The sequence below is a fragment of the Thalia democratica genome, chromosome 4, assembly GCF_965202585.1.
Source record: "Thalia democratica chromosome 4, ktThaDemo2.hap1.1, whole genome shotgun sequence".
Classification (NCBI taxonomy): domain Eukaryota; kingdom Metazoa; phylum Chordata; class Thaliacea; order Salpida; family Salpidae; genus Thalia; species Thalia democratica.
Window position 1 is genome coordinate 59,686,551 of NC_139168.1, and position 15,250 is coordinate 59,701,800.

The 15,250-nt window shown below is 23.9% G+C and overlaps 1 protein-coding gene across 2 annotated transcripts; it reads left to right on the plus strand.

Annotated features, from left to right (window-relative positions):
- Window positions 1-1,041: 1,041 nt before the first annotated feature.
- Window positions 1,042-14,958, plus strand: LOC145834400 (uncharacterized). Of its 2 annotated transcripts, XR_014369785.1 has the most exons (8): window positions 1,042-1,334; window positions 2,722-2,880; window positions 3,107-3,316; window positions 4,118-4,279; window positions 4,850-5,047; window positions 9,581-9,742; window positions 10,286-10,461; window positions 11,527-11,657. XR_014369785.1 is itself a non-coding variant. In XM_082941821.1 (7 exons), exons 2-7 carry the CDS (start codon window positions 11,562-11,564, stop codon window positions 14,195-14,197), a joined length of 1,164 nt encoding a protein of 387 aa, XP_082797947.1. In that variant the 5' UTR covers window positions 10,323-10,461; window positions 11,527-11,561; the 3' UTR covers window positions 14,198-14,958. The 2 variants fall into 2 exon arrangements, 1 of the variants encoding a protein (XP_082797947.1); XM_082941821.1 differs by lacking the exons at window positions 1,042-1,334; window positions 2,722-2,880; window positions 3,107-3,316; ... (1 more) ...; window positions 4,850-5,047; window positions 9,581-9,742 and adding exons at window positions 12,104-12,330; window positions 12,451-12,675; window positions 12,859-13,050; window positions 13,469-13,583; window positions 13,957-14,958 and having other exon boundaries at window positions 10,323-10,461; window positions 11,527-11,725.
- Window positions 14,959-15,250: the final 292 nt, after the last annotated feature.

Below are 15,250 nucleotides of genomic sequence, written 5' to 3' on the forward strand. Positions count from 1 at the left end.
AATTTTCAAAAGCTTTCAAACTGTTTTCAATATATTTAACTTTATATGTGTTATTAATTAAAAGAAGTTTGTGAGAAGTTAAATACCCTAACAAATTCTTTTCAGTAATTTGTTTTACTTTTTTAATTTTTAATATTGTGTTACTATGCTTTACAACCATCAAAAAATGAAAATAAAAATGTCAATTTGGTTGTCAAAAGTTATAAATCATAAAAGTAATTGCTTATTCAAACACATTGTTTATCGAGGTAGTTCTACATAATAGAAGTGTACATTTTTGCTACGACACATAATATTAGTATGTTATATTTATATATTTTTGTAAGTCTAATTTGAACTTTCTAACAAATAATAGAAACTAAAAATAAACATAATACCATTGTAAATAGTTCTAGACACAACTATAGTTAATAATAAATACAAAAAGTAATATTATCAAAACAAACTGTACTTCGAAAAAATAAAGATTTTGTTGTAAAATTTATACCTATTTTTTTTTTTTTTTTATGTAATCACTAACTAATACCAGTATTAAGCAAAGAAACAGCTTTTTTTCAATTGTTAACAAGCATGTTGTTTAAGTATATTTTGTTTAAAAGCTACAATTTCTTAATATTATGATGTACATGTTAAATTTCTTTAATGACAAGTATTTATGTTTAACGTTCCCTTTTGTTAGACCATCATTGAAGACTTGGTTCTAACATAATAAATTCATTTTTTGTAAGCTTGTAATAATCCGTAAACGTTTTAAATAAAACTTAAAAAATGTTTTTGTTTTGATTGAATACTTCTAGTTTTTTAGTGTAACAGTTAAAGCTTTCAAAAGCTGCTCAAGAGGATAAATTCAGACTGTTTTTTTAAGAATTCCGGTATAAATAATGTTTCACACTTTAAGAGATCTTTACTTAAAATTGAATTTTTTTGTTACAAATTTAAAAAAATATTAAAAATTAGGGTTGTACTTACTTTAAAAGTTACTAAATACACAACTTTAAACTGTTAAAGCTATCTTTTAGATTAAAATTTATTAACAGCAAACATTTCTTCAATAAAATAAATCAAGTTTAGTTTTACCTTAATTGGTAGCTTCAAGATGATACGCTTGTGGAAAGGTAGATTAATTTCTACCATGTTTGTCATGCTGGTAGTTTTTAGTAATTTTTCTGATGCTAAAAACGTGTTAGTAGACGAGGAAAAGATTGAAAGTTTTAACGATGTGCTAAAACAAGTCCAAGATGAGTTAAAAGAGATAAAAGCAAAACTTCACCCGTTAGAAGTTTCAAACTTAATGCTGAAACTGCAAATTCATGAAGTTAAGGATGACTTCAAAAGTAACTTAATTGGTTATTTGATAAAAACTAAGTAGATTACTTTTGTTTAAACAAGATTTTATCAAAAAAATGAACAACATGCATACAAAAGTTGTTACAATGTTTGAAATTTCTGTATTGTGTGTCGAATACTCTCTTTTTTACTTGTTGTAAAAAGTAAGTTATATTTCAAATTAAAAAAAAGTTTTTCCAAAAAAAGATTTTTTTTAATTTACAAAGTATGAAAAGCTTTTAATAAGATTTACCTAAAATTAGTGATCTAACAAGTCCAAGTCCGTATGGATCTCAATCTAAAAAAAAATCTTGACGTACCTAGATTAAAGTAGCTGAATAAAGCATATTTCAAGTTGTTTTACAGTAAAGACAAATCGCTTATAGATTCAAAACTCTTAACTTATAAAAAAATCTTTTATACCTATAGGTCTACAAAATCTATAAAAAAAGGTACTTAAACTAATTTTTAAGTAACCAAAATGCAAATTTTAAGTTTGTTCTTGGTATACGCATTCATTTTCAATTAGGTCTATAAAAACATGTTAATTGAATTATAGCTGTTTCCTTTCCTTTTAAATTGTAGCGGAACAAAAAAAATAAAAAACATTAATAATCTAATTAACCTTCGAATAATATATTCAATCTTAAATAGCAGTATACAACAGCTTTCATATTATAACCGTCTGATACAAAATCTTTCATAGAACAGATTTGTTTTAAAAGTCTTCGCATATCACCGTTGTTCAAAAAAATGTATTAAAGTATTAATACAAAAATTTCAAAGGCTAAATTTAAAAAATATAATTTTAGAATTTTAACTTTTGCATAATGAAAATCAAACTTAAAACACATTTTAAATAATTTTACATTAGTATCAAAAATTTTATAAAAAAAATGTTATTTTAAGCTAGAGAATACTTTGCTGGCGGAGGTTTCTGCTTAGTTGGATGAATTTGGTCCGCAATTCGTAATTTGCCCACCTCTGTTTAAAATAAAAGTTGACTTAAAGTTTAACAAAAATAAACCAGATTATTTTATTTAAACTTATTTAAATTTTAATCAGATTATAACTATAAGTTATAACAAAATTAAACTCAGAGTGTAATTTAGCAAAGGTAGATAAAAAAAAAATTAATCTCATCTGGATAGGACCCGATTTTAACTTTAAAACAATTTCTCAATACCCCCTGATCTTAATTAAAAAATGCACTCAGATTCAATAGATCATTCCTTTCGATATGTTCAAATAACAAACATGTTAAGAGATAAAATATAGTTTCTCAAAGATTATCGGAAAAAATACCATCAAAAAATATAATTTAAGGAAAGCAAACTTGTAATACAGCAATGTTTGCATTTTTAGCCTTCATTTTAACACTTTTTTTTTAATCAGCAATAATAAATCAGAAGATTAAAAAGCTTAGTAAATCCTCATCTCGTCAATTCAAGGACCTAAAAAAAAAGGTTTACAAACTACAAGTTGATCAAAACATTTTGATGCAAAATAAAATTACTGAGGTGAAGTACTTACCTAACAGCAAACCAACGAAAGGTAACTAATTTTATCAATCATAATTATTAAAAGCAACTATTTTATTCTTAAACTGTATCTAAATCAAAGTCAACGGTGACTTGTATACACCATTTTAGTTTAAAGGATTTTTTTTAAACTTAATGTACTTAATCTTTTTTTTAGATAGTTTTTTAATGGATAAATAATAGCTTTTATGATTAGACTTTTGATATGTTTAAAACATAAATGACAATATACAAACTAGAAATAGAAGAAAAGTTCCTTGCGATAAATGACAACATTAAAAATGTCTCAAATAAAATCGCAAGTGAACAATTAAGTTTGAAAAATGAAATCGACGAAATAAAAGCTGTTACTACTAAAATTAATGAAAAAGTTTACAGTTTTAAAGAAGATAATAGTAAAAATACAGTAGAATTTGAAAATATTACTACTAGTTTAAACTTCACGAAAGGTAAGTTTACACAAGTTTTTCTTTAGGTTTTTTATCAAATGTTGTTTTCTCTTAGATGAATAAAATGCAAATTACAGTTATTACAATATTAAATAATAAATCAAACAATGTACAGTTTCATAAATAATTTTCTTTGATACCCATTAGCCGTAAAAGTATAATGTTTAGGATATTTTAAAAATACACAATTTTTTTTGTTTTATCAGTTTTTTAAATTTCTTAGTAAATAAATAACTAAATTTTTAACGCTTGAGAATTCTTTTTTTATTAAGTAAGAACGTAAAGATACTTATAGTAACTATAAAAGATAAATTTATATTTTTGCTAGGCTTGCTAAAATAAATATATATTTATGTTTTTAATATGGTCATTACATTGAAATTGTTAAACATCCTTTCTCGACAAGCTTTTAGACTATTTTCATCAAACTTTTAGACTATTTTCGACAAGTCTTTTTTTTTTTTTTAATTGTAACCTAATTTTTATCAACAAACAAAAAGTGTACTACACAAATAAATTTAATCGTACAAATGCATAATAATGATAACACTAACAAAATATATAAAATAACTCGTTAAGTACCAACCTTTTTGTTGGGACATTGTTGTATTTAGTAGTGCTATAATCGTTTAGATAGAAAAGCTCAGAAATTCACATAGGACAAAGTAGATTAATTTTACAAGTAATTTTTTTTATTAATTTCTACGTTATTCCAATTAATGATTTCACAATAATGTTTAAACTATAACGATGAATTTTTAATAAGTTGTTGAAAACTAGAGTGTAAATAAACGTTACTAGAAAACAATAAAATTGATGAAACAGCGTACCTACATAAAAAAATAAGTGAAATTGAAAAAATAAACTCTGATTTTAATTCTAAAATACAAGATGTCAACAAAGAGGCAAACGAAACAAAAAAACACCTTGCTAGCATTACGACTAGAATTGACTACATAGAAGGTAAAAAATAAATTTCAGTTTGTTTTATATTGATTGGTTTAACAAAAAGTGTTTTACGATACAAAACTATTTGATACAGCTAAAAAAGATTAGCTAACTATGAAACTAAGTTTAATTTGAATTAAAAAATTAGTTTAATGCGTGTTTATCTAAGTTATTTAGAACATTATTTCTAAACTAAAACGTAAAGATTTTTAAAATAAGAACTAAAACTACTAAATTTTATTTATTACTTAGATACATCAGCATAAAAGTTCAAGTTGGTCGTTGTACATTTTTATACTCTACGTATGTTACTAAATAGTGCCTGAAATGTTATTACGCAATATATTTTATTTCATTAACTAAAAAACAAAAACTTTTTTATTAGCCAAACTTTTATAATTCTCAAGATAGTGACAGAGATAGAATATATAACTAAAACATAGTTGATTTATTTGTTTAAAGTACTTAGCGTATTTTAAAACATTTTTACGCGAACTTTAAGTGCGTACAAGATAAACTATAACTTTTGAATAACAAAAAAAATATTTAGGTAGTTTCATAGAATTTTTTAAATGCTTTTCATAGACAAGACAACAAATGAAACTATTATGGGGATAGAAAAGATGCTGAATGAAAGTAGTGTTTCTATGAAACATAAGTTAGTTGATCTGGAAAAACAGTTAGCAATTGAGTCATCTAAAAACAAAAACTTGTTGCTAGAAATGAGAGCAAATGAACACAATTTAGAATTGATGAACAGCACCTTAAACTATAAATTAAAAGGTAACTTTTTTTTATGATTTTGTTAAAATTTAATTCTTATTAAAACTATTAGGGGTCGCATCTGCAAATACAAACTAAATTTTAAAAAATACGTTAATTGCTCATGTAAGTTTAATTAATAAGAATACGATGGTAAAAAAAAATACAATATTTTAGCGAGAAAACTACTATATATATATATATATATATATATATATATATATTTAATTTGTTTTGCATGAATTTTAAAAGCCGTGCACCCGTTTATTATACTAAATTTAAACTAGTCTAAGTTATCTAACTTTTTAGTTTCGATATATTTTTCAAAGTTTGAGAAAGTTTACTTATTATCTATTCTACTCACAGTTCATTAAAAAAAAAAAACTTTTTATTTTTATATAGAAGTATCAATTACCTGATATGTTTTATCTTATAACATTGATTTTAATTTAAATATATTCTCCAAATATGTTAACTTGTAAAGCAATTAAGTACTTAAATTTTTCAAAACTCTCGTTTTCGTTTTTATTTTGTGCAACACTATAGTATAGATTATTGTTTCTTGCTTAGCCTCTTTTTACTCTCGTTTTTGTGGTAAATTGTTTAAATTTGGTTTTTATTGATCGATGCTTAAGTAAAAAACCAACGAATCATATTAATAATAAAAACAAACACTGTTTTACATGTTTTCTAAGTTAAATGTTTTACCATCAAACTATCTTAAAACACAATGATAAATTAATGTGACTAAGAACTTATATAAAACTTTACAAGTATTGCGACCTAATATATTTACAGGGTTAATTAGATTTAAAGAAACGCTTTACATACAAATTTTAAAAAAAGATCCGAAACCGGCCAGATCCTAATTTTGCGGATTAGGTGAATCACTTACTTTTAAAATGCTCAAAAGACAGAACATAAGCGTTCAATATCTTTTTTTAAAAAAATTTTAAAACAACTAATATATAAGTAAAAAAAAAAAACATTCAATCCTAAAATAACAACACTTTGATAACCAATTTAGCGGTTTTCAGATTAATTATTTCATTTTTACTTTTTAGTCTATCTGTAATGGTTAAGTAGAATTTGGAGTTTCCCGTCCGGTCGATTTCTTAAGTTTTACACAATCATTGCAAATTTGTTCGTTTATCTAACTAAATAAAAGGCTTTTAGTTTATACAATATACACACTTTTTTACAAATTTAACTAAACTTAATAAACTATTCCATTATTATAACAATAAATGTTATCTATACTCTTACTCGCTCCAACCAACCATTAACAAGGAGTATAGTTTGATTGATGAACTTTTAATTTTAATTGTATGTTAATTACAGTAAGCTGCCAACTAGGTACGCACTTCCTAGGTACGAACTGCCGGTATGACACGCACTTTTTAGCCGAAAAACGCCGTGTTCAATACGCAATTTATTTTTCACTTTAAAGTTAAAAAACAAAGCTCAAATACAAAAGTTTTATACTTCTATTAAAATTATACTGTATTAAATTTAGACAAATTAAACCAAAAAAAAAAGAAGTTATCAACTTGAAATTGTATATCAATTTAATACTTAAAATATACACATTAAAGTTTACTTCTTTAAATAAAATAAGGAGTAGTGCAATTTTAATTTGCAAACTGAATGATTAAAACATTCGAATAAAAAATACTTAAAAAATCAAAAAAAAAAAACTAGACAAACAAAAATAATGAGCAGTAGAGTTAATATTCGCATACCCAAAGATTGAAATATAAATTTGAAAAGCTTAAAAAAACTCTTAAACAAATTGGAGACAAATAAAAACTTTAAACAGTGCAATAGACATTTACATACCCTATGATTGCAACATAAATGTAAAAAAAAATAGAGAAATAGTAAAAACATATCAATTGATATTTACATGCCTTATGATTTTTATTTAAAATTCAAAAGCGATATTAATGAAAATGAGGAACATTGCAATTGAGATTTATGTAGAAATAGGTGCTTTCGAAAACATGTCTGTTAGTGTAGCTTGTCGTTTTAGTTCAGCAGACTTTTTCGTTGATCGCCAATTCTTTTCAAAATTTTTTGAAAGTTTAAAATAGTGATTGTGGCTATCAATAATTGCAACAAGCAGCTACTTGCGTTTCTGCTGAAGAAAGATCTCCTTTTAAAACAGTGGTTTTTAACCTTTAACCCCAATATACAAGGTAGTGTTTATTTATTAATAAACGCAAAAAAAAAAAACAAGATTTAATGTTATTTAATATTAATTAATGGTAAACTATTTCTATTTAGTATAATATATGAGCTTTTATACAATGTATAATAAGTTTATAACTATATATGATAATTTTGTATTGGTTAATAAATTTTTATTTGCGCATTATTTTATTTGGAAGAAAAATTACCCCTAAATCAAAGTAACTTATGTAAATTTACCCCAGAATAAGATTCGGTGTTCTAGAATGACATACTTTGTGTAAATGTTATCGAGAATATTTAGCCTATAAACTTTAGGTATTTGTACAAACACCTAATAACTTATCCTTAAAAAAGTTTAATCACACAATTTGTTTAATTATAGTATGTTTTTGATTATGTGTACGTAAAACACAAAGAAGTACGAAACAAATTAAAAAAATTGTGGACTGAATGTTAATGTATATGCATAAATACTTACATATAAATACATACAGTAATCTCTCGCTTATTTTCGCACATTGTGTCCACAGAAAAAATGCGTAAAGATACGAGAGATTGTAAAGATACGAGAGGTACCAAATATACTTACTATAATGGCTGTTTTTTGATATTGCTTCTAGTTAAAAGCAGACTGGAGACTTTCCTACTTTTAAAAATTTGTTTACTTTACATATTTATAAACATGAAAAAAAAAAGATAAAACTATACATATATTAAAAAAAGGATTTAAATTTATATAAAACAATATTACTTGTAGAAAAATTTTACTAATTTTAATGATAAGTAGATTTTATCTTTATCTTTATTTATATGTGACTTATTTGATACTAAACATTTATAAACTATTCTACTTAGCAAATTAAAATTATAATTAAGCATTTATTTACCATTAACAAATGGTGTGGTGTCTATATTAAAATTTTTTTCTATTGGCTTTTACAAAAATATGCATTTTATTGTAATGGTTTTATTGTAATTATTGTAATGGATTTCTTCTTTTGCACATAAATATAAAAATTAATTTCTTATTGTTAAAAAGATTTCTGATATACTAAGGTATAACTAAATGTTTACCAATTGGTCAAGGAACATAAGTTTACAAAGTCTAAAGAAATAGAGAGGTTAGTTGGCATTCAAAAACATATTTTGAATTAAAAATATACAATAAACCTAATTTTTGCAATATTAAAAAAAATTAAAATTTTTATTTTTATTTTTTGAATTTTTTAGAACTCTAAAATGCGTAACTAAACGAGAGTGCGTAACGTCACGAGTACGTAAAGATGCGAGAGGTTACTGTAAATAAGATAAACACTCTAGACTTCTAATATACTTTCATTAAGTATGTTTTGCTTTAAAAGTTGAAGTTTTTTGTTTTTCAGGATTTGCTTAATTGGTCGTTTATAAACTTTAGTGAATTTTAAGATTTTTGTACTAGTCTTAATGTAGGTAATTAAAGAACAAAATTCCTAGGTACGCACTACCGGTTGGGTACGCATTTTTGCTCTGTGTTCAAAAGGCGTACCTAGTTGGCAGATTACTGTAATATTTGGTTGAATAAATAATTATAGACCTAAACATTGAAAAAATTTTAAAACAAAAATACCTAATCTTTTTAACCTATACACTGTACTTAAATAAATTTTTCAAAGTTTTTCAAAGAAAAACAATTCAGATGTTTTAAACAAATATGTTTTAAAAAAAAAGTCTCTGAAAATATTTTGTTGTAGAAACTTTTTTAAATTTGATTTACCTATAAAAAAAGTTATTTTAATCATTTATTTTATTACCGGTTTCTGTGGGCTAAATACCGACCTTTTCAAATAATGACTAAATAGTAATTAACACTTTGACAATGGTAGTAATATGTATTTCAAAATTATTCAATAAGACAAAAATAAGATGTTGCCGATTAAAAATTTGAAATTTTAAGTTCGTAATTTAGCGACATTTAAACTAACTACTTAAAAGCACCAACAAAACTTAATATTCAATGAAAAAAAATCAATCAAAAATGTCTAAAGTTTATACTATTTTTGAAAATTTATAAAGTTGTTTTTTTTTAGTTTGCAATAACATTTTTTTTTGCCTAAATAAATTATTTAGTTCTGTTCTTTTTTCAACGCGATCAGAGTACTTTAGTTTGCCAAAAACTTTAATTACCTTTAATTTTTCTTTTTAACTTACTGAATTTCTATAGAGCTGTTTAATAGGCAAACGATAACAAAAATACTCATAATAACTATTACTTTTACAAGTACAAAATACTATTCCACATTAAAAAACTAACAATAGTTTGAATTATTTTAATTATTTACTTCCAAATAATTATTTTGATTAATATTGTTTCAAAACAAACAGAAAATGAAAACATAACTAAATATTTTGTCAAAAACATCAACGCAACAGTATTTCTTCTAAAGGAAAGTATGACAAACTTAGAAAACTACATTGCTTTTTCTACAATAGACAAAGATACCATAAAGAATGAAACAGTCAACTTTCTAGAGGAAAATTTGAAAAGTAACAAAAACTAAATTTTTTTTATCTTTCAGTAGTTTAACTTTACTTATAAATAAAGTTTTTGTAAGAAATTTCTAAAGTAAAGTTTGGAATAGTTTGTTACAACATCTACAAAACTTTTTTTTATCTTTATGACGAATTTCGTAAATAAACTACTAGTTTTTGAATTTAAAAATATTATTTAGATGTTTAAACAACAGTTTATATGCTTTAAACATATATTTAAAATGGCTTACAGACTTTATTTCGTCTATTTTATTCATTGTTGTTTATGCTAGAGTTATATATTAGGTTTTTTTTGTTTAATTGTATGTATATACACATTATTTTTGCATTCTTTAATGAATTGTACATAATTTATTAAAAAAAAACAGCAAAATTATTACAAGTGATTATTTTAACTGTAAATAATTTATAAAATTCTTGGATTTTCAATCATTCAAATAACTTTTGTTAAATGATAAAAAAAAAAGTTTTATATTAATGTATAGCTACAATTTTTTTTACTTAATTGCACTTAAAAAATTAATTACAACATTTTAGAAATTCAACAGTATCAAAAAAGTACCGAAAAAGTATTAAATGAAAAAATAAATATTATTAAAGAAAATATAACAAATTTGCAAAACAAGTAGACAGCATTAAAATAAGTGAAGACATACAAACTATTTTGTTACAAGAAAATCAAACAAGGGACTACATATTTGAAAAATTAGAAAGTTAGTAATTTATATAATCTTTCTTTAGACACTGTGTTTTATATTTATACTAAATTTTTTTAAAGACTTACCCTTAATGAGTTCTTCAAATTGTTTGCTTTTTTTATAACAATAACTTTTATTTTTTACTGTATTCAGCTGTTTTTTAACGATTTTTTAACAAAAACTTACATTGTTTGATAAAATTAATATTAAGTAATGTTATCTTATATATATATATCATAATAGTAGAACTTTTTTTTTTGCACAATGATATTTAAACAAATTTAAACTAAGCTTGCATACTTTAATATCAACTTAATAAAGTATAACATTTAAAAGTATCTTATTGTTTTGTTTTTAATATTTAAACAGTCTAGATACCTTAATATGTTAAACAATTTTAAATCAAGCGGAAGATAAGTCAAAAGTATTACTTGTCCTTAACAAAATAAAAATAATTTATTTAAAAACAATTATTTTACAAAAAAAAATTAAACAAACTAATTTACTATACAACTTATAAAAATGTTGTATAAAACATTAAAAACAATTATTAAAAAGGCTCTAGCTTAACTATTTCAGTAAATAAAGTTTTATTTAACATCAAAAAAAATTGAGGCCAAAAAAAAAAGCAAAATAGCTATAAATTAAAGGAAGTTAATAATAGCACATAAATAAAAATCTAAAAATTAATATTTGTTGTGAAAGTTAAAAAATTTTTAAGTTATACCCAGTTTGTTTATAACCGAAATATTATAGTAATGTATTTTCTTTTATTTAAAATAGTTACATACAAATTCTGCGTTTAGATTAATAAAAAGTATCTTGCTGAAAAGAGCAAATTTTTATACTTTAAAACATGCACCCTGGTTTTTATTTTACAAAATCTGCAAAAAAAAAAAATCTTAAATTTTCATATATTTTGTAATAAATTGTTGTTGCATAATATAAATATTTCATCTTTATATATTTTTAATTTTTTATTTAAATTAATAATTACAATGTATTAATACAAATATTGAGTTTCATTGTTACCAAAGTCAGTTTTATATTCTATAATTACTTAGTTTTTCATAAACTTAGACGAAAGTAACCAAAACCAAAACAACGCTTCAAATATGATAGAAAAAATTAACCAACTGAGTGAAAAAAGTCAAAGAAACTTACTCGAACTTGCGGCTTTAGTCGAAAGCCAAATAAAGGAGTTTTATACAAATGTAACTTCCGAGTACGAAAAATATGAAGGCAGAATGTCTTATAATGATGCTATAACAAATGATTTGTTAGTCTTACTTGTAACCATTCAAGTTAAAATATGGAGTTCTGAGGTCAACTTTTAGACATTAAATTATATTAATTAAAAAGTTTCATTAAATTACACAATATTTTTATATTTGATAAAATAGCTTAAAAAGTCGATACGCATGTAAAAAATTAACAAAAAAGTTCTTTTAGTTTTTCCACTGTAAGTTTAAGGTAATTTCAAGAAATTCATAAATATATTTTACTTTTATAAAATACCTTGGTTAATTTTATTAGATTATATATTTCCAGAAATCATAAGACAGCTATGACTGTAAAATTTTGTAGTGTCAGCCAAAGCTTAAAACGCTACTAAATTGTAATCACTGCGCTGTTATTCTAATCTATTTGTAAACAGATATGAAAAATATGAAAACTTAAGTGAACATACTTCGAAGTTTAGATCCGATTTACAATATAAAATGAACGAGCTCAAAAATATTGTGACTGAAATTGACGACCACTGGATGATTAGAGATGAAAACAGCACGATGAGATTTGACAATATAGAAATTGAATTAAGGTTGCTTAAAGAATCCAAATTTCCGCGGATGAGAACTAGCTTAATGGAGTTTACGATAGAAAGTGCTTACTTAATCTTACTCTATATCTATATATTTTAGCTCAATGCTAACACTTTAACAATCGTTTTAAAAATATTTACCTTTAGTTCGTTTTTTTTTTACGTTCGAACTTTTCTACTAGACACTGAAGAAAAAAACAAAATGCTCAAGGAAATGTTTTTTGAAAAGATTGGTAAAATTAATTCAAGCACTGCTGCAAACACAATCAGGCTAGACAACATAATACAGGAAATGGAAATCCAAAACAATGAAACACTTTTAGAATCAAAAAAATATTGCTTAGAGCTTTACCAGAAGAGTGGTGAAGTAATAGAAGACCTTAATGATGACGTTGATAAACTCGAAAGTATTGTTTTTTCGTCATAAATTAAAAGTGTAAAAATGAGTTTTTTCACGTTTATAAAGCTAAAACATTAGATTTACATTTAAATTGTTTTTACACTATATATAACATTATTTTTGCAGGTTTAAACTTTATAAAGTCTAATTTTTAACAACCGTTTAAAACCAAAGTATTTTGTTTTAACAGTTGACTACCAAACAAGCTGTGATGTTGAGGATATTGAGCATAGTACACACAACTCTACTGCTTTGCTTCGAGACGGAGACTTTGTCGAATACTTTTGTGAAAAGGGGTACAAGTTTTCAGGAGAATTTAATATAAGACAATGCAAAAATGGAAGAATTAAACCATCTTTTCACGCTGATCCACTTAGTTGCGGTTTGTTACTTTTTAATGTGTTTACTTAAATTTACTAAAAAATATCTTAAACGGTTTGAATGCTATCAAGAATGGCATTAAATCATTAAAACGTTTTACTTATGTATGCTTTTTATTAATCTAACCGATATTTTTTTTCATTTAAACTATTACTTACTTAAAGAAAAAACCAAATTTTGATTGAATCAATATTGAAAGTACAAGTTATAAGTTTAAGAGACAAAAAGCGGAAAAAGCTTTATCATGCTTTCAAAACTATTAAAAAACAAGTTATAAAAAATTCTTAAACTATATACTTTGTTTAAAAAGTTGATTAAAAAAATATTTTGTTTTGATTAAAAAAAATAATAATAAAGTTTAGTGTACTTTACTTTAATCAATAAGGTCAATATTAAACAAAGTTTTGAAAATTTCATAGATGTTGCTATTCATTATGGACCTCAACAAATAAGCTTTGATGCAGGAGTTGCCTATTGTAAGGAACATGATGGTGTTTTAATTACAAAACATTTACTTTTAAAAAGTGATAGGCAGTAAGATTTCATATATGTTGTTTTAAAGCTAAAAGTAGTAGTTTTCTTAAGAAAAATTAAGTATTTTATACTTTTACTGTTAACATAAACTATTTTTTAAAAACTATTTTATAAAACTGTTATAGTTATTATTTTTCAACGAAACTTTTGTTTACAGACGGTCATTTGTAGCTTTAATACTTACTAAGCAATTTTTTTTTAATAAGGGGTTTTTCAAATATGTTCTAATTTTTTGCACTACCTAACAAAAACACAACGCGTCGCCACTAGCATGTATTAAAGTTATTAAAACAAGAAGTAGTTTACTATAACACAAACGTTTATACACTTATATTATGAAAAAAAATCTTCACATAAAGCTAAATTTTAACAGGCAGCTTTGCAAAAAATTAAAACTGACTCAAGGAGTGCTTAGAACGGGATATGTTTACAAAAACGGTGAGTGGACAACTTCTCATGGAGAAGCGGCAAATGTTCATTTAAAAACTGATAAAACTTTGACCTTAAATGAAGGGCTTACATTGGGACTTATATATGATCTAGGTATAAACTATGGAAACTATGGTTTATTTTCATCTGAAGTAGTTTTGCAGCCTTTGTGTATCCAGCAGTAAACAGTTATTTACCACCTTAAAATTTTTGATGCTGAAAATTATACTTTTAGTTTTTATTTTAATATGTATTTTTGTGACTTAAGTGCAGTAATAAAACTTTCTTAAGTAAAATCAATCAATGTTTGAAACAGTACTTACTACAGTTGCTATAAAACCACTATTTGGACCTTACTATAAGTGGCTTCTAATATAACTAAAACAATATTAACTACATTCAAGACTAACTTTGTGTAAATTTTTAAACAATTTTATTAGCCATCGAAAACTCTTATTTTAGTAAAACTAATCATATACTGTTTATGTTACAAAAAGCATACTGTTTCGTAAACATTTCATGTCAAGCTAATAGTTATATATTTCCAATTCCGAAACTCAGTTTTAGGATATCGGAAAGACTTACATTACATCCTAGTATTCATAAGATATTTTCATCTAAATTAAATATTGCAACACAATCAAAGCATATGTTCTTTAAATAATGTATTTTTTAACATTCTGTAACGCTGTATTAGAATTCAAATTCATAAAAGTATAAAATAGTGAATAAACCTAAGCACGCAAATTTCAAAACATAAGACGTAACAATAAATAGGTTTTGTTGTTTTTGAAGACAAGTTTATGTCTGGAGAATACCTGAGTGTAACCTAAAAAAGATGAACTGTTTTTGAAAACAAATTGTTAATACTGTTTATTCTCTCTTGATTTTTCTCATTTTCAACTTTACATTTATAATTTTTTAGTAATAAAATTTATTAATTCAATAGTTGTTTTTAATTTGTTAGTGATATTTATTAGTATTTTAGTGATAGTTTAAGTTTTCTGTATTTACATATTATTATTTAAGATTAATAAATTATTTTTATATCCATACTCAAATTACTATTAATATATGTTACTGTTATTGACTTTCTTTTTGATTTTCATATTGGTTTTCGAATTGATATTCATATTGATAATATTGTTATTTATAATTGTTATTATTATTTTTTATTTGATATGAGTGAGAGACGCATAAGTACACGTAATAAAGAGAAAGGTACTAGCCAGAGCCTT